A 23,140-nucleotide genomic window follows, 5' to 3' on the forward strand; every position below is an offset into this window, starting at 1 on the left:
GTGGTACAAGTCCATTACCCCCACTTTTCTGTCTATAATGCCTGTGAAATTAATGAGCAAAACAAACAGAAAGAAAGGTTCATATCTAGCAAGAAGCGATATGCTTGAATATTTCTGGTATCTCAACTGCAGATTTTTCAGCGGTCATTTAACTTTAGTACTCTGTATCTCCATATGAACAAAAATGGACTTGTAGCACTATTGAAATAAGCCCTTCATATGCTGGTAGTACTAGTTTACCCTCCGCCACGCACCTTGAGTCGGCTTGTGGAGATTAAATGCAGCTGCAGAAAAGCATTTTCTTTATAGTTGTCCCACTGCTGTCGTATCTAGAGCTTAACGAATGAATTCGTACAAACTGAAATTAAATACCAGTTTTGTAGGCGAATAAGCGTAATGATCTGTACGGAATGAAACGCAGGGAAGAAAAGTTGTGCGAAAGAGGAACGTCTTTGAAAGAAGTAATGAAGTTTGGCGAAGTTCTACGTGCGTGGATAGGTCGCCCTCCTTGGCGGTCTCATAAATTCACCACTGCCACCAACGCTAATTATTTCCAACGTGAGAGGTGGCTTTGGTGCCTGCCAGACCGTTTTTTTTTTTTTCTAGCTGATAAACGGTAATATGTTAGACAGTAAGTCATCCAAACTGCCTACCTCCAACACTATTAGTTTGTCAACCAAGTAGTTGTAACCGCACAACCTACGGTTAGACATTTTGCGAAATACGATAGTCTTAAGTTGACGTCAAAAAACTTATCTGCAGTTGAAACTCCAGATATCGCAGCTACTTAAAAGGGCTGAAGCCTCGCTTCCCAATGTTTTCCCGCACCAGACATCGTCAGCCGAACGTTGCAGGTAAATTAAAGCACTCGTTCTGCGTTTGTGACCATGGTACGAGCGGCGTTCAAAAACTAGTGCAACACATTTTTTTTTTCTGAAAGCAGGTTGGTTTTATTCGCGATTCCAATACATCATATTATTCCCCACACTTTTGGCTGTAAAACTCTATTTTTCAACATTATCTCCGTTCAGTGCGACGGCCTTGCGCCATCTTACTGCTAGGGCCAGTATGCTCGCGCGGTAAAAACGTCTGGAGCAAACGCCTCGCTGTATCGGAAACCTCCTTGTCATCCGCGTACTGATTGTTGTTTCTTATCTCCTTCTTACGTTTTAAAAAGTCTGTAGGCCGCAGAGCAGCGTACTAAGCTGCTGCCAGCCCGTCCCCTTCGGGGGGAATCGAAAGGAAAAAAAAAATTATTTTTGATGAATGGAAAGCTCAAAAAGTTTTTTTTTCATACCTTTTCAGTATGCCACCCCTTGAGGTGCACGGCATATGTTAATGCGGTATTCACATTGTTCCCACACTGCAACGACCTGTATTGAGTTACAGCTACCACATCTGCTGTTATTTGATGTCTCAGTTCATTGATTGTTGTTGGTAACGGAAGCACATAACCAGAGTCTTTTATAAACCCCTCACAAGAAATAATCACATACAGTCAGGTCCGGTGACCTTGGAGGCCAGTAATGTAAGGTACAATCATTTGGCGCCCGACCCTGGTAGCTGAGTGGTCAGCGTGACGGAATGTCATACCTAACGGCCCGTGTTCGATTCCCGGCTGGGTCGGAAATTTTCTCCGCTCAGCGACTGGGTGTTGTTTCGTCATTTTCATCATCATTTCGTCACTATCGTCACGCAAGTTTTCGAAGTGGCGTCAACTCGAAGTACTTGCACCATGCGAACGGTCTACCCGACGGGAGGCGCTAGCCACACGGCATTTCCATTTTATCATTTGGTCCATTGCGACCGATCCATCGTTCGCTAATCCTTTGATTAAAAAATTACCGCACTTCCAGATGCCAATGTGGCGGTGCCCTATCCTGTTGGTAAATGAAGTCGACTGAATCAGTCTCCGACTGTGGGAAAAAAAGTTCTCAAGCAAATCGATATTTGTACTTCATCTAACAGTGTTCTGTGCAAAGAAAAATGTATCGTACACCTTTTCCTGTGAACTTGCACAAAACACATTAAATTTTTGAGAGTCCCTCTCAAATTGTACAACCTCATGTGGTTCTGTACCATATATTCTCACATTATGACGGGTCACCTTTCCATTTAAATGGAATGTTATCTCCTCACTAAACAGCAAGCGTCGAAGAAAACTGTCACCCTCCGTCTTGCCAGGAATGAAATTACAGAACTCCACCTTCACGAACAGCTTGCAGTAGCTGAATTTTGTACGGTTTCGTGTGTAAACGTCGACGCAACACACGCCAGACGGATAACGGGGACATGCTGAGCTGTAGAACTGCACGGCGAACGGATCTGTGCTGTCTCCTTGTGAAACTGTGGCGGATGCGTTCGAAGTCTGTGTCAGACTCTTGGGGACGATCCAGCGATTTGTCTTTGCACAAACAATTTGTTTCTCGGAATTGTTCATGCCATCGTGTAATGCTCTGTGCTGTAGGAGGGTCCACATCATTATGATTATTATGTAGCATTCTGCCTAGTGGCAGGTCCATGTCTTCGTACAGAGAATTTCTGATTCCACTGTTTCCTGTCTTCACCTTCTCCCTTCAGTCTGTTGTATCTCCTTCCAGCTTTCGTGTCGTCCAGATGTTAAATTCTTCTTCTTCTTCCTCGTCCTGCGTTTCCTCTGAGTTTCTCTTCGATGACATCTTGTATGAGTCCCTCGTGTCTAAGTACATGTCCAATCCAGTTGGCCTTCCTCTGAAGAATTTTACTCATAATACTTCTCTTCTCTCCTACTCTTCGCAGTGCATTGGCATTTTTTATGCGATCTGTCCACTTGATCATTTCCATTCTCCTCCAGCACCACATTTCAAAGCTCTCTAACTATTTTTTCTCCTTCTTTCTCACGGTCCATGTCTCTGCTCCATACAGTGCAATGCTCCAAATGTAGCACTTTATCAGTTTTTTACTCAATGCCGAACTCAACTTGCTGGTCAGCAGAGTCCTATTCTTGTTGAAAGCAGCTTTGGCCATGGAGATTCTTGCTCGGATTTCGTTGGTGCAGTGGGCATCCTTTGTGATAAAACTTCCCAGGTACTTGAACTGATTCACATTTTCCAGTTCCCGATTGTCAACAGTTATCTTCAAGTATTTCTCACTTTTGATTTTTCGATGTTGATTTCCATGCCGTATTTTCTTCCAGTTTCCACCAAATTGTTCATCATGTGTTGCAGCTGTCTCTGATTTTTGGCGAGCATTACCAGCTTGTCTGTATACTTGACGGTGTTGATGAAACATCCTCCTACTTTGAAGTTTCCGCATCCTTTCAGCGCTTCTCTCGCCAGCATTTCTCCATACAGGTCGAAGAGACTTGGCGACAGACAACATCCTTGTCTCACTCCCCTTCCTATTTCCACACTGTTCGTTTCTCCACAGTTCAGTCGTAGCTTTACCCTTTGTCCCAGGTACAAGTTCCCTATAAGTCTCCGATCTCTCCAGTTGATTCCTATTTCCTTAAGCATGTTCATTAATACACTCCTGGAAATTGAAATAAGAACACCGTGAATTCATTGTCCCAGGAAGGGGAAACTTTATTGACACATTCCTGGGGTCAGATACATCACATGATCACACTGACAGAACCACAGACACATAGACACAGGCAACAGAGCATGCACAATGTCGGCACTAGTACAGTGTATATCCACCTTTCGCAGCAATGCAGGCTGCTATTCTCCCATGGAGACGATCGTATAGATGCTGGATGTAGTCCTGTGGAACGGCTTGCCATGCCATTTCCACCTGGCGCCTCAGTTGGACCAGCGTTCGTGCTGGACGTGCAGACCGCGTGAGACGACGCTTCATCCAGTCCCAAACATGCTCAATGGGGGACAGATCCGGAGATCTTGCTGGCCAGGGTAGTTGACTTACACCTTCTAGAGCACGTTGGGTGGCACGGGATACATGCGGACGTGCACTGTCCTGTTGGAACAGCAAGTTCCCTTGCCGGTCTAGGAATGGTAGAACGATGGGTTCGATGACGGTTTGGATGTACCGTGCACTATTCAGTGTCCCCTCGACGATCACCAGTAGTGTACGGCCAGTGTAGGAGATCGCTCCCCACACCATGATGCCGGGTGTTGGCCCTGTGTGCCTCGGTCGTATGCAGTCCTGATTGTGGCGCTCACCTGCACGGCGCCAAACACTCATACGACCATCATTGGCACCAAGGCAGAAGCGACTCTCATCGCTGAAGACGACACGTCTCCATTCGTCCCTCCATTCACGCCTGTCGCGACACCACTGGAGGCGGGCTGCACGATGTTGGGGCGTGAGCGGAAGACGGCCTAACGGTGTGCGGGACCGTAGCCCAGCTTCACGGAGACGGTTGCGAATGGTCCTCGCCGATACCCCAGGAGCAACAGTGTCCCTAATTTGCTGGGAAGTGGCGGTGCGGTCCCCTACGGCACTGCGTAGGATCCTACGGTCTTGGCGTGCATCCGTGCGTCGCTGCGGTCCGGTCCCAGGTCGACGGGCACGTGCACCTTCCGCCGACCACTGGCGACAACATCGATGTACTGTGGAGACCTCACGCCCCACGTGTTGAGCAATTCGGCGGTACGTCCACCCGGCCTCCCGCATGCCCACTATACGCCCTCGCTCAAAGTCCGTCAACTGCACATACGGTTCACGTCCACGCTGTCGCGGCATGCTACCAGTGTTAAAGACTGCGATGGAGCTCCGTATGCCACGGCAAACTGGCTAACACTGACGGCGGCGGTGCACAAATGCTGCGCAGCTAGCGCCATTCGACGGCCAACACCGCGGTTCCTGGTGTGTCCGCTGTGCCGTGCGTGTGATCATTGCTTGTACAGCCCTCTCGCAGTGTCCGGAGCAAGTATGGTGGGTCTGACACACCGGTGTCAATGTGTTCTTTTTTCCATTTCCAGGAGTGTATATCCACATCATACCTAGTAGAAAGTCACGCTGAACAGTTATTACTGACCCGTACTGCGCAAAACCTAGAACACAAAACGCTTTCTGTTGTCCCGACACCAGAACTGAAGTGAGCACACACTGCCGATACCTAGCGGGAACCGTGTGAAACTCGAGAGTTTGCTCTCTCCAACAGTACGTCGTTCACGGACATATGTCAAATAACATAATAGTTACGATTTTTTTAATCGGACGATTCTCTTTGATGCACCCTATGTATCGTTTGTTGCCTGTTTTCATGTTATTTAATTGTACTGTGTTTGGTTCTGACATCGTCCTGACGTCGCGTTCTGCCCGCAGCGATGCTGATTCTGTGGGTGATCCTCTCTGCCGCCATACTGCTGACCTGCCAAGCTGAGTACGAATGCGGGCCCAACGTGGTGCCGCTGTCGACGGTTCCCGGGAAACCCTGCAGACTCCGCGTCACCAGGGGTGAGTCAGCCACGCGCTCGGCTAACAGCTATATGTCTCGCAGCGTCCGCTGTAAGCGACGACGTAGCGAATTTTGTCACATCGAGCTGGGAACGTGTTTTATGTAGCGATGCTGTTAACCTCACTTTTGCAAGCCAAATATTGTGATGCTGCATTCTTTATGCTATCACTTTGATGATGATGATAATAATTGGTTTGTGGGGCGTTCAACTGCGTGGTTATCAGCGCCCGTACAAATTCCCAATCTTTTCGTTGCCCAGTCTCGCCACTTTCCCGAATGGTGATAAAATGTTGAGGACAAAACAAACCCCGAGAAAAATCCACGACTCGGCTGGGAATCGAACCTGGGACCTCACGATCCAGAGCGGCAACGCTAGCTACTAGACCATGAGCTGCGGACCTATCACTTTGCGAATTTCATTTACATAAACTACATTTACTTACTGGTAACACTGTGCCTACGGGTGGTGGACAGAAATTTGGAAAAAAAACAAGAACACAACACAGTGCAATGTCTAATAAGGTGTAAGAAGACAGTTGGCATTCAAATTAGGTTCCAGTCGTCTCGGAATCAATAAACAAGATTCGAGACTGTTAGGCCACGCTCGATGTACAAAAGTGTCCGCTAAGGTTTCCCCTCCGGCTGTGGAAGACATCTTCAGAGGTAAATACGGATAAATCTTCCGTAGCGCAGCGGCTTTACCGAAAGGGTGATGACGAAATAGAATTCACTAAGACGAGTGACATATCGAAAACATCGCATTATCATCCGCATATCCATAGAAAGCTAAGCAGGGATAGCTAGATGACAAATGTAAGGATGGAGAGGCTTGTCTCACCAGGGGTAAGATAGATACTGCCTACAGGAAAATTAAAGAGACCTTTGGAGAAAAGAGAACTACTTGTATGAATATCAAGAGCTCAGATGGAAACCCAGTTCTAACCAAAGAAGGGAAAGCAGAAAGGTGGAAGGAGTATATAGAGGGTCTATACAAGGGCGATGTACTTGAGGACAATACAGGGTGATTCAAAAAGAATACCACAACTTTAGGAATTTAAAACTCTGCAACGACAAAAGGCAGAGCTAAGCACTATCTGTCGGCGAATTAAGGGAGCTATAAAGTTTCATTTAGTTGTATATTTGTTCGTTTGAGGCGCTGTTGACTAGGCGTCAGCGTCAGTTGATGCTAAGATGGCGACCGCTCAACAGAAAGCTTTTTATGTTATTGAGTACGGCAGAAGTGAATCGACGACAGTTGTTCAGCGTGCATTTCGAACGAAATATGGTGTTAAACCTCCTGATAGGCGGTGTATTAAACGTTGGTATAAACAGTTTACAGAGAATGGGTGTTTGTGCAAAGGGAAAAGTTCTGGACGGCCGAGAACGAGTGATGAAAATGTAGCACGCATCCAGCAATCATTTGTTCGCAGCCCAGGCTGTTCCCTCAGCTCGAACAAGAAGCACAACAATTCATATTTCAGCAGGATGGAGCGCCACCACATTGGCACTTATCTGTCCATAACTACCTGAACGTCAACTACCAGGCAGCCCGTGACAGAGCACTTCATCACTGGCCTCCAAGAAACCCTGATCTTACCCCCAGCGATTTTTTCTTATGGGGGTATGTTAAGGATATGGTGTTTCGGCCACCTCTCCCAGCCACCATTGATAATTTGAAACGAGATATAACAGCAGCTATCCAAACTGTTACGCCTGATATGCTACAGACAGTGTGGAACGAGTTGGAGTATTGGGTTGATATTGCTCGAGTGTCTGGAGGGGGCCATATTGAACATCTCTGAACTTTTTAAATACTCTTTGTAATGATGTCTAACAGAAGGTTATATTATGTTTCTTTCATTAAATACACATTTTTAAAGTTGTGGTATTCTTTTTGAATCACCTTGTATTATGGAAATGGAAGAGGATGTAGATGAAGATAAAATGGGAGATACGATACTGCGTGAAGAGTTTGACAGAGCACTGAAAGACCTGAGTCGAAACAAGGCCCCCGGAGTAGACAACATTCCATTAGAACTACTGACGGCCTTGGGAGAGCCAGTCATGACAAAACTCTACCATCTGGTGAGCAAGATGTATGAGACAGGTGAAATACCCTCAGACTTGAAGAAGAATATAATAATTCCAATCCCAAAGAAAGCAGGTGTTGACAGATGTGAAAATTACCGAACTATCAGTTTAATAAGTCACAGTTGCAAAACACTAACACGAATTCTTTACAGACGAATGGAAAAACTGGTAGAAGATGACCTCGGGGAAGATCAGTTTGGATTCCGTAGAAATATGGGAACACGTGAGGCAATACTGACCCTACGACTTATCTTAGAAGCTAGGTTAAGGAAAGGCAAACCTACGTTTCTAGCATTTGTAGACTTAGAGAAAGCTTTTGACAATATTGACTGGAATACTCTCTTTCAAATTCTGAAGGTGGCAGGGGTAAAATACAGGGAGCGAATGGCTATTTACAATTTGTACAGAAACCAGATGGCAGTTATAAGAGTCGAGGGACACGAAAGGGAAGCAATGGTTGGGAAGGGAGTGAGACAGGGTTGTAGCCTCTCCCCGATGTTATTCAATCTGTATATTGAGCAAGCCGTAAAGGAAACAAAAGAAAAATTCGGAGTAGGTATTAAAATCCATGGAGAAGAAATAAAAACTTTGAGGTTTGCCGATGACAATATAATTCTGTCAGAGACAGCAAAGGACTTGGAAGAGCAGTTGAACGGAACGGATAGTGTCTTGAAAGGAGGATATAAGATGAACATCAACAAAAGCAAAACAAGGATAATGGAATGTGGTCGAATTAAGTCGGGTGATGCTGAGGGAATTAGATTCGGAAATGAGACACTTAAAGTAGTAAAGGAGTTTTGCTATTTGGGCAGCAAAATAACTGATGATGGTCGAAGTAGAGAGGATATAAAATGTAGACTGGCAATGGCAAGGAAAGCCTTTCTGAAGAAGAGAAATTTGTTAACATCGAGTATAGATTTAAGTGTCAGGAAGTCGTTTCTGAAAGTATTTGTATGGAGTGTAGCCATGTATGGAAGTGAAACATGGACGATAAATAGTTTGGACAAGAAGAGAATTGAAGCTTTTGAAATGGGGTGCTACAGAATAATGCTGAAGATTAGATGGGTAGATCACATAACTACTGAGGAGGTATTGAATAGGACTGGGGAGAAGAGAAATTTGTGGCACAACTTGACCAGAAGAAGGGATCGGTTGGTAGGACATGTTCTGAGGCATCAAGGGATCACCAATTTAGTATTGGAGGATAGCGTGGAGGGTAAAAATCGTAGAGGGAGACCAAGAGATGAATACACTAAGCTGATTCAGAAGGATGTAGGTTGCAGTAGTTACTGGGAGATGAAGAAGTTTGCACAGGATAGAGTAGCATCAAACCAGTCTCAGGACTGAAGATCACAACAACAACAACATGCATAGAAAGGCTACTCGAATCTATGAACACCGTAATAATTTTAACAGAAAAGATGAAGGTGTTAAATTAGACAAAATTTGAATGTCAACATTGCAACATAAGAATGCCGACAGATTACTTTCAGTCGGGAATGTTGGCAATACCAGCGATAACCTCTTAGCTAACGTCACGTGACAGACTGTCGTGCCCTCTGCACTGTGCATATAATCGGCGCTCTCTCGGGTTCTCGTTGCAGTTAGCCATTTTACCTCTGAAGATGTCTCCTGAAGTCGGAGAGGAAACATGAAGAGAAAGTTTTGTACGTCGACCCGGACCTAATAGCCCGGAATTCTTACATCAGCACCAGCCGTGAAAGCTTACACTGTGTGATACACAAGATGAATGACCTAAAACTTGCACAGCAAATATTACTGAAGTGGAAAGTTCTATTGATTGGCAGACAGGGGCTCGTATTGTTATCCAATAAACAGATTGTAATGACACTTATGAAGTGCATTTTTGTTCAAACATATTCTTTTTTAAATGGAACAGCGCCTATTGACATTAACTAATTAAATGTAGGGTAAATTAGAATCTCAGTCATGTTTTGTTGCACGATTCTAGTGCAAGTCGTTTACGAGACACCGTACTGTGAAAAGTTCCCACATGGACACCTGTACGAGGGTAAGTCAATTGTTATCCGCAAAGTAGTTATAAAATTTTATTGTAATCAAATAGGAAACTTACAAGAACATCATTTTTCGACACAGTCTCCTTGCGTTTCAACGCACTGGTCCATCGTTGTACAAGCTTCCTGATGTCCTCAGAAAAGAAAGTTCTCGGGTGAGCTGCGAGCCAGGAATGCACCGCTTCTTTCACTGCTTCGTCCGAGGCAAATCGACGGCCCCCTAATGCCTGAGTGGACCAAACAAGTGATAGAAGGGGCAAGATCGGGTCTATACGGAGGGTGATCCAGTACTTCAAATTTGGGTTGATGGAGCGTTTCAGCAGTGTGGGCAGCAGTATGCGGACGGGCGTTGTCGTGCAACAACACAACACCCGTTAACAGCAATCCTCGGCGTTCTCTTCGAATTGCAGACTTTAGCCTGGCAGTAAGCATCTCACTGCAACTTACACTGTCTATTTTTGTGCCCCTTTCCCCATAATGTTCCAGTACTGAACCTTGTGCGTCCCAAAAACGCCGTAAGCATCAGTTTTCCTGCAGACGATTGGGTCTTTAACTTTTTCTTGCACGGCGAATTTGGATGTTTCCGTTCCATACTCTGCTGTTTACTCTTCGGCTCGTAATGATGGATCCGTGTTTCGTCACCAGTAATGATCCTGTCTAAGAAGTTGTCCCCTTCGTTACCGTAGCGATCCGATTGTTTTTGCAGATGTCCGAGCGCGGTTGTTTATGCAACTGTGTGAGTTGTTTTGTGACCCATCTTGCACAAACTTTATGAAACCCAAGTCTGTTGTGGATGGTTTCGTAGGCAGAACCGTGACTAATTTGCAGACGTTGTGCCACTTCGTCAATAGTTAATCGTCTGTCCAAGAGAATCATTTCACGTGAACGCTCAATGGTTTCCTCATTCGTGTCGGTAAACGGTCGTCCGGCTCCTTCATCGTGCCTAACAGGCCGGCCGCTGTGGCCGAGCGGTTCTGGCGCTGCAGTCTGGAACCGTGAGACCGCTACGGTCGCAGGTTCGAATCCTGCCTCGGGCATGGATGTGTGTGCTGTCCTTAGGTTAGTTAGGTTTAACTCGTTCTAAGTTCTAGGGGACTAATGACCTCAGAAGTTGAGTCCCATAGTGCTCAGAGCCATTTTGTGCCTAACACTTCTGCGACCATTTCGGAATTTTTCAGGCCATTCGTAGACACTCCGTTGTGGCGAAACACTGTTCCCGTACTATACCGAAAGTCTTCGATGAATTTCGTCCCCTGATACGCCTTCAGACCACAAGAAATGGATCACGTTGCTCTTGTTTGGTGCAAATAGACAGAGGAGCAGCCATGATTAACAGCATGACAGCGATAACAAAATTAACCCTGCAGCTTGAAAATTGCAAAGATATAACAACAAATAAACAAAGCATGCGTCATCAACGTAAAACGACAGTACTACCAATATAAACATTAATATAACTAAATTGCGATTAATAATTGACTTACCCTCGTACAGTACTGTGATAATACGCACTAAAGAACAACACAAGTGCGTACACTAGTTATGTGGATTCTGACCAGTAACGAGACAACTGAGCATCACAGGTTGTTTTCAAAATGACCACCGACAGCGGAAATACACGCTTCCAGTCTGTTACGGCACGGCTGCTGCACACGTGGCAGCATTGTCCGAGCAGGCTGCAGTAACACGTCGTTGCATATCATCGGCTCTAATTGTAGAGCCCGCCTTTCAGCTTTCGCCGCAGAAAAAGTCTGCAGGTGTCAAACCCATGGAACGGGCCAGCCACGGTAAAGGTCCGCTGCATCCAATCCAAAAATTTGTAAACAATTCGTGAAGACACGCTGTAGTACTTCGCGCACTATAGGCTGGTCAGTCATCACGGTGGTACCACACGTTACTCCTAGTCTACAGAGTAACGTCTTCTAGCGTCTGTGGAAGACGGCTTGTTAGGAGGCCGCGATACTAGTGCGTGTTCAGTGTTCCATCCAAGAAAAACTGGCCAAAGAGCTGACGGTTCTCTAACCGCACCACACGTTTGCACTCCACGTACGCTGACGTTGCACCTGAAGAAACGAACGGGGACTGTCAATAGACCTATAGTGCATGTTCTGGTCGTTTATCTGGCCATGATTCGTAAATGTAACTTCATCACTGAACGAGATACACGATACATCTGCAGTATCCTGTCTTAATGCCCATAGCAATTCGATTCTACACAGAGCCCCACTTCTAACAGCCATGTAGAGGAACGGAAGGTTCCAAATGATTGAAAAAGAGCACAGGTAGTGCCAGTTTTCAAGAAGCGTCGTCGAGCAGATGCGCAAAACTATAGGCCTATATCTCTGACATCGATCAGTTGTAGAATTTTAGAACATGTTTTTTGCTCGCGTATCATGTCATTTCTGGAAACCCAGAATCTACTCTGTAGGAATCAACATGGATTCCGGAAACAGCGATCGTATGAGACCCAACTCACTTTATTTGATCATGAGACCCAGAAAATACCGGGTACATGCCATTTTCCTTGACTTCCGGAAGGCGTTCGATACAGTTCCGCACTGTCGCCTGATAAACAAAGTAAGAGCCTACGGAATATCAGACCAGCTGTGTGGCTGGATTCAAGAGTTTTTAGCAAACAGAACACAGCATGTTGTTCTCAATGGAGAGACGTCTACAGACGTTAAAGTAACCTCTGGCGTGCCACAGGGGAGTGTTATGGGACCATTGCTTTTCACAATATATATAAATGACCTAGTAGATAGTGTTGGAAGTTCCGGGCGGCTTTTCGCGGATGATGCTGTAGTACACAGAGAAGTTGCAGCATTAAAAAATTGCAGCGAAATGCAGGAAGATCTGCAGCGGATAGGCAATTGGTGCAGGGAGTGGCAGCTGACCCTTAACATAGACAGATGTAATGTACTGCGAATACATAGAAAGAAGGGTCCTTTATTGTATGATTATATTATAGCGGAACAAACACTAGTAGCAGTTACTTCTGCAAAATATCTCGGAGTATGCGTACGGAGCGATTTTAAGTGGAGTGATCATATAAAATTAATTGTTGGTAAGGCGAGTGCCACGTTGAGAATCATTGGGAAAGTCCTTAGAAAATGTAGTCCATCAACAAAGGAGGTGGCTTACAAAACACTCGTTCGATCTGTACTTGAGTATTGTTCATCAGTGTGGGATCCGTACCAGGTTGGGTTGACGGAGGAGATAGAGAAGATCCAAAGAAGAGCGGCGCGTTTCGTCACAGGGTTATTTGGTAAGCGTGATAGCGTTACGGAGATGTTTAATAAACAAGTGGCAGGCTCTGCAAGAGAGGCGCTCTGCATCGCGGTGTAGCTTGCTATCCAGGTTTCGAGAGCGTGCGTTTCTGGATGAGGTATCGAATATATGGCTTACCTCTACTTATACCTCCCGAGGAGTCACGAATGAAAAATTAGAGAGATTGGAGCGCGCACGGAGGCTTTCCGGCAGTAGTTCTTCCCGCGAAACATACGCGACTGGAAGAGGAAAGGGAGGTATTGAAAGTGGCACGTAAAGTGCCCTCCGCCACACACCGTTGGGTGGCTTGCAGAGTATAAATGTAGATGTAGATGTACAGAAGTTAACACGATTCGCATAATCGTTTCCATACAGCTCTTGATGGAGAGGCACGTGCATTATCCCGCTGAAATGTAGAGTTTCGCAGGGATCGATTGAGCGGTAGAGTAACGGGTCGTAACACATCTGAAATGTAACATCCACTGTTCAAAGTGCCGTCAATGCGAACAAGAGGTGACCGAGACGTGTAACCATTGACACCCTATACCATCACGCCGCATGATACGCCAGTATGTCGATGACGAATACACGCTTCCTATGTGCGTTCACTGCGATGTCGCCAAACACGCATGCGACCATCACGATGCTGTAAACAGAACCGGGATTCATTAGAAAAAATGACGTTTTGTCATTCGTGCACTCAGGTTCGTCGTTGAGTACACCATCACAGGCGCTCCTGTCTGTGATGCAGCGTCAAGGGTAACCGCAGCCACGGTCTCCGAGATGATAATCCATGCTGCTGCAAACGTCTTCGAACTGTTCGTGCAGATGGTTGTTGTCTTGCAAACGTCCCCATTTGTTAACTCAGGGATCGAGACGTGGCTGCACGATCCGTTACAGCCATGCGGATAAGATGCCTGTCATCTCGACTGCTAGTGATACGAGGCCGTTGTGATCCAGCACGGCGTTCCGTATTACCCTCCTGAACCCACCGATTCCATATTCTGCTAACAGTCATTGGATCTCGAGCAACGCGAGCAGCAATGTCGCGATACGATAAGCCGCAATCGCGATAGGCTACAATCCGACCTTTATCAAAGTCGGAAACGTGATGGTACGCATTCCTCCTCCTTACAAGAGGCATCACAACGACGTTTCACCAGGCAACGCCGGTCAACTGCTGTTTGTGTATGATAAATCGGTTGGAAACTTTCCTCGTGTGAGCACGTTGTAGGTGTCGCCAACTTTGTGTGAAAGCTTTGAAAAGCTAATCATTTGCATATCACAGCATCTTCCTCCTTGTCGGTTAAATTTCGCGTCTGTAGCACGCCATCTTCGTGGTGTAGCAATTTTAATGGCCAGTAGTGTAATTTTTTCCAACTCTTTCACATGCTTGGCAGTATCTGAGATACCTATTTCTATGTCGTCCATATGGGAGAGTGTGCGACGGTCAAACGTTAGTATATTTTTACAATCCTCCTGCTCCTCAAGCTGCAATATTAACAGGAAATGAGCATATCCACAAAAAGTCAGCCTGAATGATTTTTATAGAACTTCTAAACTCGCGACTTGAAACCACTTCACAATCACATTACAAAGTAGCATGCAGGGGAAGGCAACAAGAAAAGGTCACCCTCATAATAAAGCGGAAACCACATTCCAGAAAGCGAATATACGACTGCCTGCGGTTTAGGCAGCCCGCGCTACAGTCGTGCACGTCCTGTGCTCTGATGACCCGGCGAAAGTCCGCTACCGCTCAGTCTGTTTCAGTGAGTCAGTGGAAAGATTGTATTTACTTATTGACTTAATTCATTGTTCTGTCTTTGATAGTAATCGATTCTTTTATTTTTGAGAATTCTGACAGCAGGGAAATGGACCGATAGTTTTGTATATTTTCTGCATTACCTCTCTTTAGTGGAGACACAACTCTTGCCTTGTTAAATACTCTGGAAAAATCCCAGATCGAAATTGTTCTGGCGTCACTACAAGAACGAAAGACCAAAGAAGGCAGTGAGGCGACGTCAGCCAATAGCCCGCTGACGAGGACCGTGCCACGACAGGAGCGGCCTCTGCAAGCAGTGAATATAGGCGCCGCTCCCGCCAGATTCTGCCGCTCAGATCAGCTCTGTATACGGACATCAGTGGGCAGTATAGGCATAGTTGTAGATCCGTTATTAGCGACGTGTGTAAAACTTGCAGTGAGATTGCATAGCCAAGAATATTAGTCTTTGCATGTCGCCCATCGTTTGCGGCTACTCTTTGTAAATCTCCAAGTTAGGTATTGCTAGTCTGCTTTATGGACATAAAACTACCTTACTAATGTTATTTACTTGAACTGTTATATAGCAACCCGAGAACGCTGCATCCCTTAGGCACTCCATACGAGACGAATGGGCGAGACACAACAGAAATGATTCCTGCATAAAGTTTGTTAACGGAGCTTGTATACCCAGTACGAATTGTTTCAGTATACATGGTGGTACCTCTTCTCAACCAACTGATATTTTATTTTTTAGGGTTTGTACGGTTTTATTGACTTCGTGCTCTGAAATTACACTACTGGCCATTAAAATTGCTACACCAAGAAAAAATGCAGGTGATAAACGGCTATTCATTGGACAAATATATTATAGTAGAACTGACATGTGATTACATTTTCACGCAATTTGGGTCCATAGATCCTGAGAAATCAGTCCCAGAACAACGACCTCTGACCGTAATAACAGCCTTGATACGCCTGGGCAATGAGTCAAACAGAGCTTGGATGGCGTGAACAGGTACAGCTGCCCATGCAGCTCAACACGATACCACAGTTCATCAAGAGTAGTGACTGGCGTATTGTGAAGAGACAGTTGCTCAGCCACCATTGACCAGACGTTTTCAATTGGTGAGAGATCTGGAGAATTTGCTGGCCAGGGCAGCAGTCGAACATTTTCTGTATCCCGAAAGGTTCGTATAGGACCTGCAACATGCGCTCGTGCATTATCCTGCTGAAATGTAGGGTTTCGCAGGGATCGAATGAAGAGTAGAGCCACGGGTCGTAACTCATCTGAAATGTAGCGTCCACTGTTCAAAGTGCCGTCAATGCGAACAATAGGTGACCGAGACGTGTAACCAATGGCACCCTATACCATCACGCCGGGTGATACGCCAGTATGGCGATGACGAATACACCCTCTCTATGTGCGTTCACTGCGATGTCGCCAAACACTCATGCGACCATCACGATGCTGTAAACAGGACCGGGATTCATCCGAAAAAATGACGTTTCGCCATTCGTGCACCCAGGTTCGTCGTTGAGTACACCATCGCAGGCGGTCCTGTCTGTGATGCAGCGTCAAGGGTAACCACAGCCATGGTCTCCGAGCTGATAGTCCATGCTGCTGCAAACATCGTCGAACTGTTCGTGCAGATGGTTGTTGTCTTGCTAACGTCCCCATTTGTTGACTCAGGGATCGAGACGTGGCTGCACGATCCGTTACAGCCATGCGGATAAGATGCCTGTCATCTCGACTGCTAGTGGTACGAGGCCGTTGGGATCCAGCACGGCGTTCCGTATTACCCTCCTGAACCCACCGAATCCATATTTTGCTAACAGTCACTGGATCTCGGCCAACGCGAGCAGCAATGTCGCGATACGATAAACCGCAATCGCGATAGGCTACAATCCGACCTTTATCAAAGTCGGAAACGTGGTGGTACGCATTTCTCCTCCTTACACGAGGCATCACAACATCGCTTCACCAGGTTACGCCAGTCAACTGCTGTTTGTGTATGAGAAATCGGCTGGAAAGTTTACTCATGTCATCACGTTGTAGGTGTCGTCACCGTCTCCACCGGCGCCAACCTTGTGTGAATGCTCTGAAAAGCTAATGATTTGCGTATCACGCCATCTTCTTCCTGTCGGTTAAATTTCGCATCTGTAGCACGTCATATTCGTGGTGTCGGAATTTTAATGGCCAGTAGTGTAGCAATAACATCATTTTATTTAGTGCATAGTTATTTACAGGTTCTATATTTGTTTTGGGAAGTTTTGTTGTAATTTCTCTGCAATACTTCAAAATCCTCATTCACCTTTTATCTCTCAGCTTTTCTTGGCGTGGTTAATTAATGGTGTGCTTCCCCGATGTTCGTCCGAGTAGTTCCTTCCATTTTATGCACGAAAGTTCTATGACAGACCCAGGCGCGTTCTTCAGGTGCTGCGAGATTTGCTGTTGTCTGTTCTCGCTGCTGGATTCTACCCAGAGTACACATAACAACAAAACTCGCAGCACCTCAAGATGGTGACTGGATCTGTCGTAGAAATTTTGAGCGTAAAGTGGAAGCAGCTACTCGGAAGAACGCCACTAAGCACATCGTTAGTCATTCGCGTAATTTCTCGGTGCTGTGAATCAGTTGTTACTTGATCCCCCTCCATTATCAGTAACTTGCTACGCTTCTGTTTTGTCTCCCCTTGCTTTCTGTTAATGATATTTTATTCTCTACACTGTATATTATTTTATTATTAAACGACTTTTTGCAGAAATCAGAATGCTCCCACAAATATTTTTGTACCTATGACAGATATTTTAGAACTCTGGCTCTCATTATGACTATTTTTGATAGAACTGACGTACGGTCATGTTCAGAAAAAAAAAAAAAAAACAGAACACCCTGAACGAGTAGAGACAGGAGGTTCATATTCACAGGAATGTGCATTAGTATGTTCTGTAGAAGTGATTAGCATTTCAGTCACCTCGGTTCAGCATGTGACCTCCCACCCAGAGTCCTCCATAGACCCTCAAACTTGTTCCACGCGTGATGGCATCGATGGGTATTAGGCGCGAATGGCGTCCTATGATGCAGCCACCTGTGCTGCATTCACCTGGTTCCAAAGTTCATCTGTGGTGGTTGGCACAGGGTCACAGCATCGCACGCGTCGCCTCACCATATCCGACACATTTTCGATTGGCGACAAGTCTGGTCATCTGGCGGTCCAGGGCGAATGCCTGACATCCTGTGACACCAAGAAGGCACGTGATCGTGCAGCAACATGTGGTCGTGCATTGTCTTGCTGAAAAATGGCGTCTGGGGTGCTGCACGGAAAGGGTATGGCTACGGGTCGCAGGACGTCATTCACGTAGGTCACACTGCGCTGGCCACGCACCAGATGTGATTTCCGGTAAGGCCTTGAGTTGGCGCTGTACAGCTTGTGCGAATGCAGTCACTGTGACGCCGCTCCCCCTGACTGCAGCGAACCGAAATGCGGCCATAATTTTCAGGCAAACGGAACATGCATTCGTCTGAAAACACTCTCTGATGGCTTTCTGTCCCCAGTGACATCGTTCCATACACTGTTACTGTCTATCATGTTTCTTAACATTCATCAAAGGTAGGCAGAGAAGTGGATGACGTACAAATAACCACTTATGTAATAAATGGTGACAGACTGCCACCCCTGATAGTGTGCGTGTTACACAGTTCCACTAGACACGTGGAGCATTCACATCTGTCCTGCAATGCCATTCCGATGAGGTGTCGATCTTCTTAGGAGGTCGTCAAAGTGGTGCGACCTGACCCATCTCGTCACGTTCTGTGGCCTTCTGTGAACCATTCTGCATACACCCGTTGCACTGCAGAAACACTTCGTCCCACGCGAGTAGCAATTTCTCGCATGGATGCATCACATTCCCTCATGCCAGTAATGCGCCCTCTTTCAAACTCACTGATTTTATGTTCAAAATGTTCAAATGTGTGTGAAATCTTATGGGACTTAACTGCTAAGGTGATCAATCCCTAAGCTCACACACTCCTTAACCTAATTTATCCTAAGGACAAATACACACACCCATGCCCGAGGGAGGACTCGAACCTCCGCCGGGACCATCCGCACAGTCCAAGACTGCAGCGCCTCAGACCGCTCGGCTAATCCCGCGCGGCACTGATTTGACGGTACGGTTCGCGCACGTCTGCTCAACTCACGCTGATCCACTACCTTCGGTTTGTAGCGACAACTAGAGCCGCAGCCACATCTTGCCCGTAGGTGGTGTTGCAGCGCGATGTCGCTGTTCACCTCGAACCGGTGGGCCTTCATCGATCAAATGCTAATTGTTTCCGCAGATCACACTAATGTACATGTCCTGAGAATATGAACATCCTGTCTCTAGTCATTCTAGGTGTTCTGTTTTTCCTTCTGAACATGAGTGTACGTTATGGAATAGGAGGTCATAAGAACGGGTGAGTTACGAATCGGAAACGGACTCCCGCGGAAGTGATGGCCCGCACAGGGGCAGGTCAAACTTGGGACGAGTTCCTAATCCCTACTGCAATCCATCTCTTGTTGTGAAACATTGCTACTGATGTGGGTACATTTGAAAATGTCTTTCAAAATTTCACTTTAAATAGTGTTGAGTACTTAGAGAATTTTACATTTACATTGGTTTTTCTATACACTTTATGCCACCTTTTGATTGCTAGCTCTCTGGAAAATTCGTCTACTTTGATTTCTGAACAATATTTTTTGTATCCGTTCAGTTTATTTATTATTATTATTTGGCAGAAACGGCCCAAGTGTGCTACCTTTTACAAAAAATTGTTCAAATGGCTCTGAGCACTATGCGACTCAACTTCTGAGGTCATCAGTCGCCTGGAACTTAGAACTAGTTAAACCTAACTAACCTAAGGACACCACACACATCCATGCCCGAGGCAGGATTCGAACCTGCGACCGTAGCGGTCGCTCGGCTCCAGACTGTAGCGCCTAGAACCGCATGGCCACTCCGGCCGGCCTACCTTTTACATCTACATCACTGTTTTCCGTGTCATGTCTGTGGCCTCATGGTCGATTAGCAGCGCAAGTCATTTTAGTTTTCCACGTTGCACTACTGGCGAACAGGAAAACGCCAAAACTGAAAAGAATATTATTGAGAGCTACTATTCTAATGCGTAATATGCGTGGTGACAATTATTGAACTATATGAAATAAAATCGTCGTAACTTCTTTACGTTAGGACGTTCAATGCACAGTTGGCCGTGGGGGAGGATGGGAATTAGTATGCGCCTGCGCACTCAGTGTTATCGGCCATTTCCATTTGAAAATGTCACAGATCAAATGTATCAGCTATTAAGGGGCTCCGGAAAGGCTCAAAATCATGAAAAGTTCAATTTTTACTTTTTTGCGTTTTCTGAATCTGCAGACTATTACCTTTTAATAGATATATAATTTATTCAATTCCGAAGACTACAACTATTTTTAAATTTTTTTTGAAATGTGTTCTACATGGGCGTGACCCACTGTGGCGCTGTCAAATGGTGTTATTATTAACGTCCGTGTTCATCAGGTACATTTTAGTGATGTGAGATAAAGTATGTGTTGTGGCTAACCTGTGATGGTTCAATATATATCGCTGGTGTGATTTTCGATTGTTTCATGTTTATTTACTCTGTCGTTATCTCGAAAATATTCGTAATTAATTCTGTTTCTTGAGTCTCTGTTTTGTTGAAGTATAATAATGAGTAAAAGTAAAGTTATTAGAAATCCTCTGAAGGCTTTTAAGAAAAGGAGAACTGTTGGAAAGCCAAAGGTATGTGTTATTACTGTAAACATACTTCTTCAACCGATGAAAATCCCCAACATAGCTTGTGTCCCAAAGAAGAAGACAGTTGATGTAAATATAACAAAGGATTGCTAACTGGTGAAGTGTACACTCATAAGCATAGCCTACCTCATGCAATAATGGAGGTGATAAAACCTATTTTCAGAGACTTAGCAGCACCTGAACTGTTGAAAAAGTGTATTCACGGAAAAACTCAAAACCCCAATGAAAGTGTAAATTGTGTTTTATGGTCGAGAATCCCCAAGACTGTATTTGTTGGAATAGAAACACTTCACTTTGGTGTGTATGATGCTGTTGCGACTTTCAATGATGGCAACATTGTAAGGTGCAAGGTATTTAGAAATATGGGAATGAAGATAGGTTCTAACATGGTACGAGCGATGCTTGCTTTAGACAAGGAACGCCTTCGGGCTGCAGACAGGGATGTAAAGAGTCTAGAAATACAAGCAAGAGTAAACAGGAGGAGGAACAAGAGGAAGCTGGAGGAGGAGTTTGCAGAGGATGAAGATAATCCATCCTATGGACCTGGAATGCACTAAAAAGTTAATCCAATCTTTGTCGCTCGATTCCCAAAACTTTTATTTTCTCATACTAATTACATGTTTTCTAAGGATCTTCCTAACATATTTGTTTCAAACTTTCAGTAAATGTTACACAGTACCTTCTGCATAATTTAACACAGCCTTTTTCCAAAAAACTGTATATTTTTGAATATATAAATAAAAAATTGCAAAAAAATGTTGTGAATTTTCATTACAATTGAAAAAATCATCTTTAATAACTGAACTAAAATTTTGTAAAATCCCTGTGTTAAGTTGTAGCCCATATTCCAATAAATAATCTGTAAAAAGTTCAACTTCCTACCTCAAATACTTTGTGAGGAAAGATGTAATTTATAAGCGTTATTTTAACATTGCAAGTATAGGGCGTTCCGGAGCCCCTTAAGCCCCAGGGCCATGGAACAGCGGTAATGTTTCGTCACCACTATTGTTCACAGAATTAGCGAACACGACATTGATGTGAATGTGGTTTGTTTTAGCGACGAAGCCCACTTTCTTTAGATGGGTTGGTCAATAAGCAAAATTGGCGCATTTTAAGGAATGAGAGCCGCATTTCGCGATCGAGAAGTCTCACCGTCAACAAGTGACTGTGTGGTGTGCAATGTCCAGTCACGGAATGATAGGTACAATATTCCTTGATGGCACGGTGACAACCGAATGGTACGCGAAGGATTTGGAAGGTGATTTCGTCCCCATTATCGAAAATGACGGTGACTTCGACAATATTTGCTTCAGACAAGACGGAGCTCGACACCATGTCATGGAGGAACACTTTGGGGGCCGCGTTCTGGCTCTGGGGTACCCAGAGACCACTGGCATAGCCCCGCATTGGCCGCCATTTTCTCCGGATCTGAACGCATGCTACTCTTCTTTTTAGGGCTATATTATAAACAAGGTGCACAGCAGTAGCCCCAAAAAACCATCGCTGAGCTGATAACAGCCATTCAGGAGGTCATCGACAGTATCGATGTTCCGACACTTCATCGGGTCATGCAAAATTTCGCTATTCGTATGCGCCACATCATCGCCAATGATGACAGGCATATAGAGCGCGTCATAACTTAAATCTGAATATCTGTAGTGACGTTTAGATCTAGAATAAAGTGTGAGCACGCCGTAGTTTGTAACTAATTTACCTTTTTTTTCACATAGTTCACTAATTGTCACCCTGTGTGTGTCTGCACACAGAATTATGTCAACTCTGATTGCCGAGACGTTATCTAGGAGTTCTATTAATTAATTGATAAAAGTGTCTACATTACAACTGGGCGATCAGTTCTCACACACATACTTAATTTCTTGTTTGTGTTAATTCAACAGCTAATATTTAAAAGTGTTTCTCTTCACCTCCTATTCTTAAGTCATGTCTTGATTTAAACCGCATGCCTTTTCTCATGTAAATGCATTATCGTCCACTCTGAAGAAATCCTCCAGTAAGAGCTGAGACGTTTCTTTAAGTTTTAAAACGGTGTACGTGTTAAATTTCAGATGCTCCTGTGTAATGATCAGAAATTACGAACTTGCTTCTCTTTATTTCCCTCTCGATATCTTATTTCTTCCACATCTACCCCTGCACGTACATCTACAACTGTAGTCTGCCAACCTCTGTCAAGTGTATGGTGATCTGCTGCTGTACCAGTTGTTAGGGCTTTTTTCCCGTTCCACTCGTGTATGGAACGCGGGAAAGATGATTGTTTAAATTCCTCTGTGCGTGCTGTAATTAATCTAATCCTATCCTCAGGATCCCTATATTAGCGACATGTAGGGGTTTGTAGCAAATTCCTAGAGTCATAATTTAAAGACAGTTCTTGAAATTTTGTTAGCAGATTTTTTCGGAGTGGTTTCCTTCTATCTTTTCTTCTGTTCGTAGACCTCGTCTCCTAAACTTCCCATACAGAAACTGTCTGCAACAAAAAATCGTCTGCAATCAAAGGTGTAGGTCCAGTGTGTCTAGCATGCAGATACACTGCTGGCCATTAAAATTGCAACACCACGAAGATGTGCTACAGACGCGAAATTTAACCGTCAGGAAGAGGACGCTGTGATATGCAACTGATTAGCTTTTCAGAGCATTCGCACAAGGTTGGCGCCGGTGGCGACACCTACAACGGGCTGATATAAGGAAAGTTTCCAACCGATTTATCATACACAAACAGCAGTTGACCGGCGATGCCTGGTGAAACGTTGTTG

General features: G+C 45.0%; 1 protein-coding gene across 1 annotated transcript in view; it reads left to right on the plus strand.

Moving 5' to 3' along the window:
• The first annotated feature begins 834 nt into the window (after positions 1–834).
• Positions 835–23,140, plus strand: part of LOC126210309 (peroxidase-like) — a 126,571-nt gene continuing 104,265 nt past the window's right edge. The window contains exons 1-2 of the mRNA XM_049939505.1: positions 835–854; positions 5,269–5,400. Of these exons, the coding sequence (XP_049795462.1) occupies positions 5,271–5,400 (130 nt within the window). The 5' untranslated portion in view covers positions 835–854; positions 5,269–5,270. The remainder of the gene's footprint in view (positions 855–5,268; positions 5,401–23,140) is intronic.

The sequence above is a fragment of the Schistocerca nitens genome, chromosome 10 (assembly GCF_023898315.1).
Source record: "Schistocerca nitens isolate TAMUIC-IGC-003100 chromosome 10, iqSchNite1.1, whole genome shotgun sequence".
Classification (NCBI taxonomy): Eukaryota; Metazoa; Arthropoda; class Insecta; order Orthoptera; family Acrididae; genus Schistocerca; species Schistocerca nitens.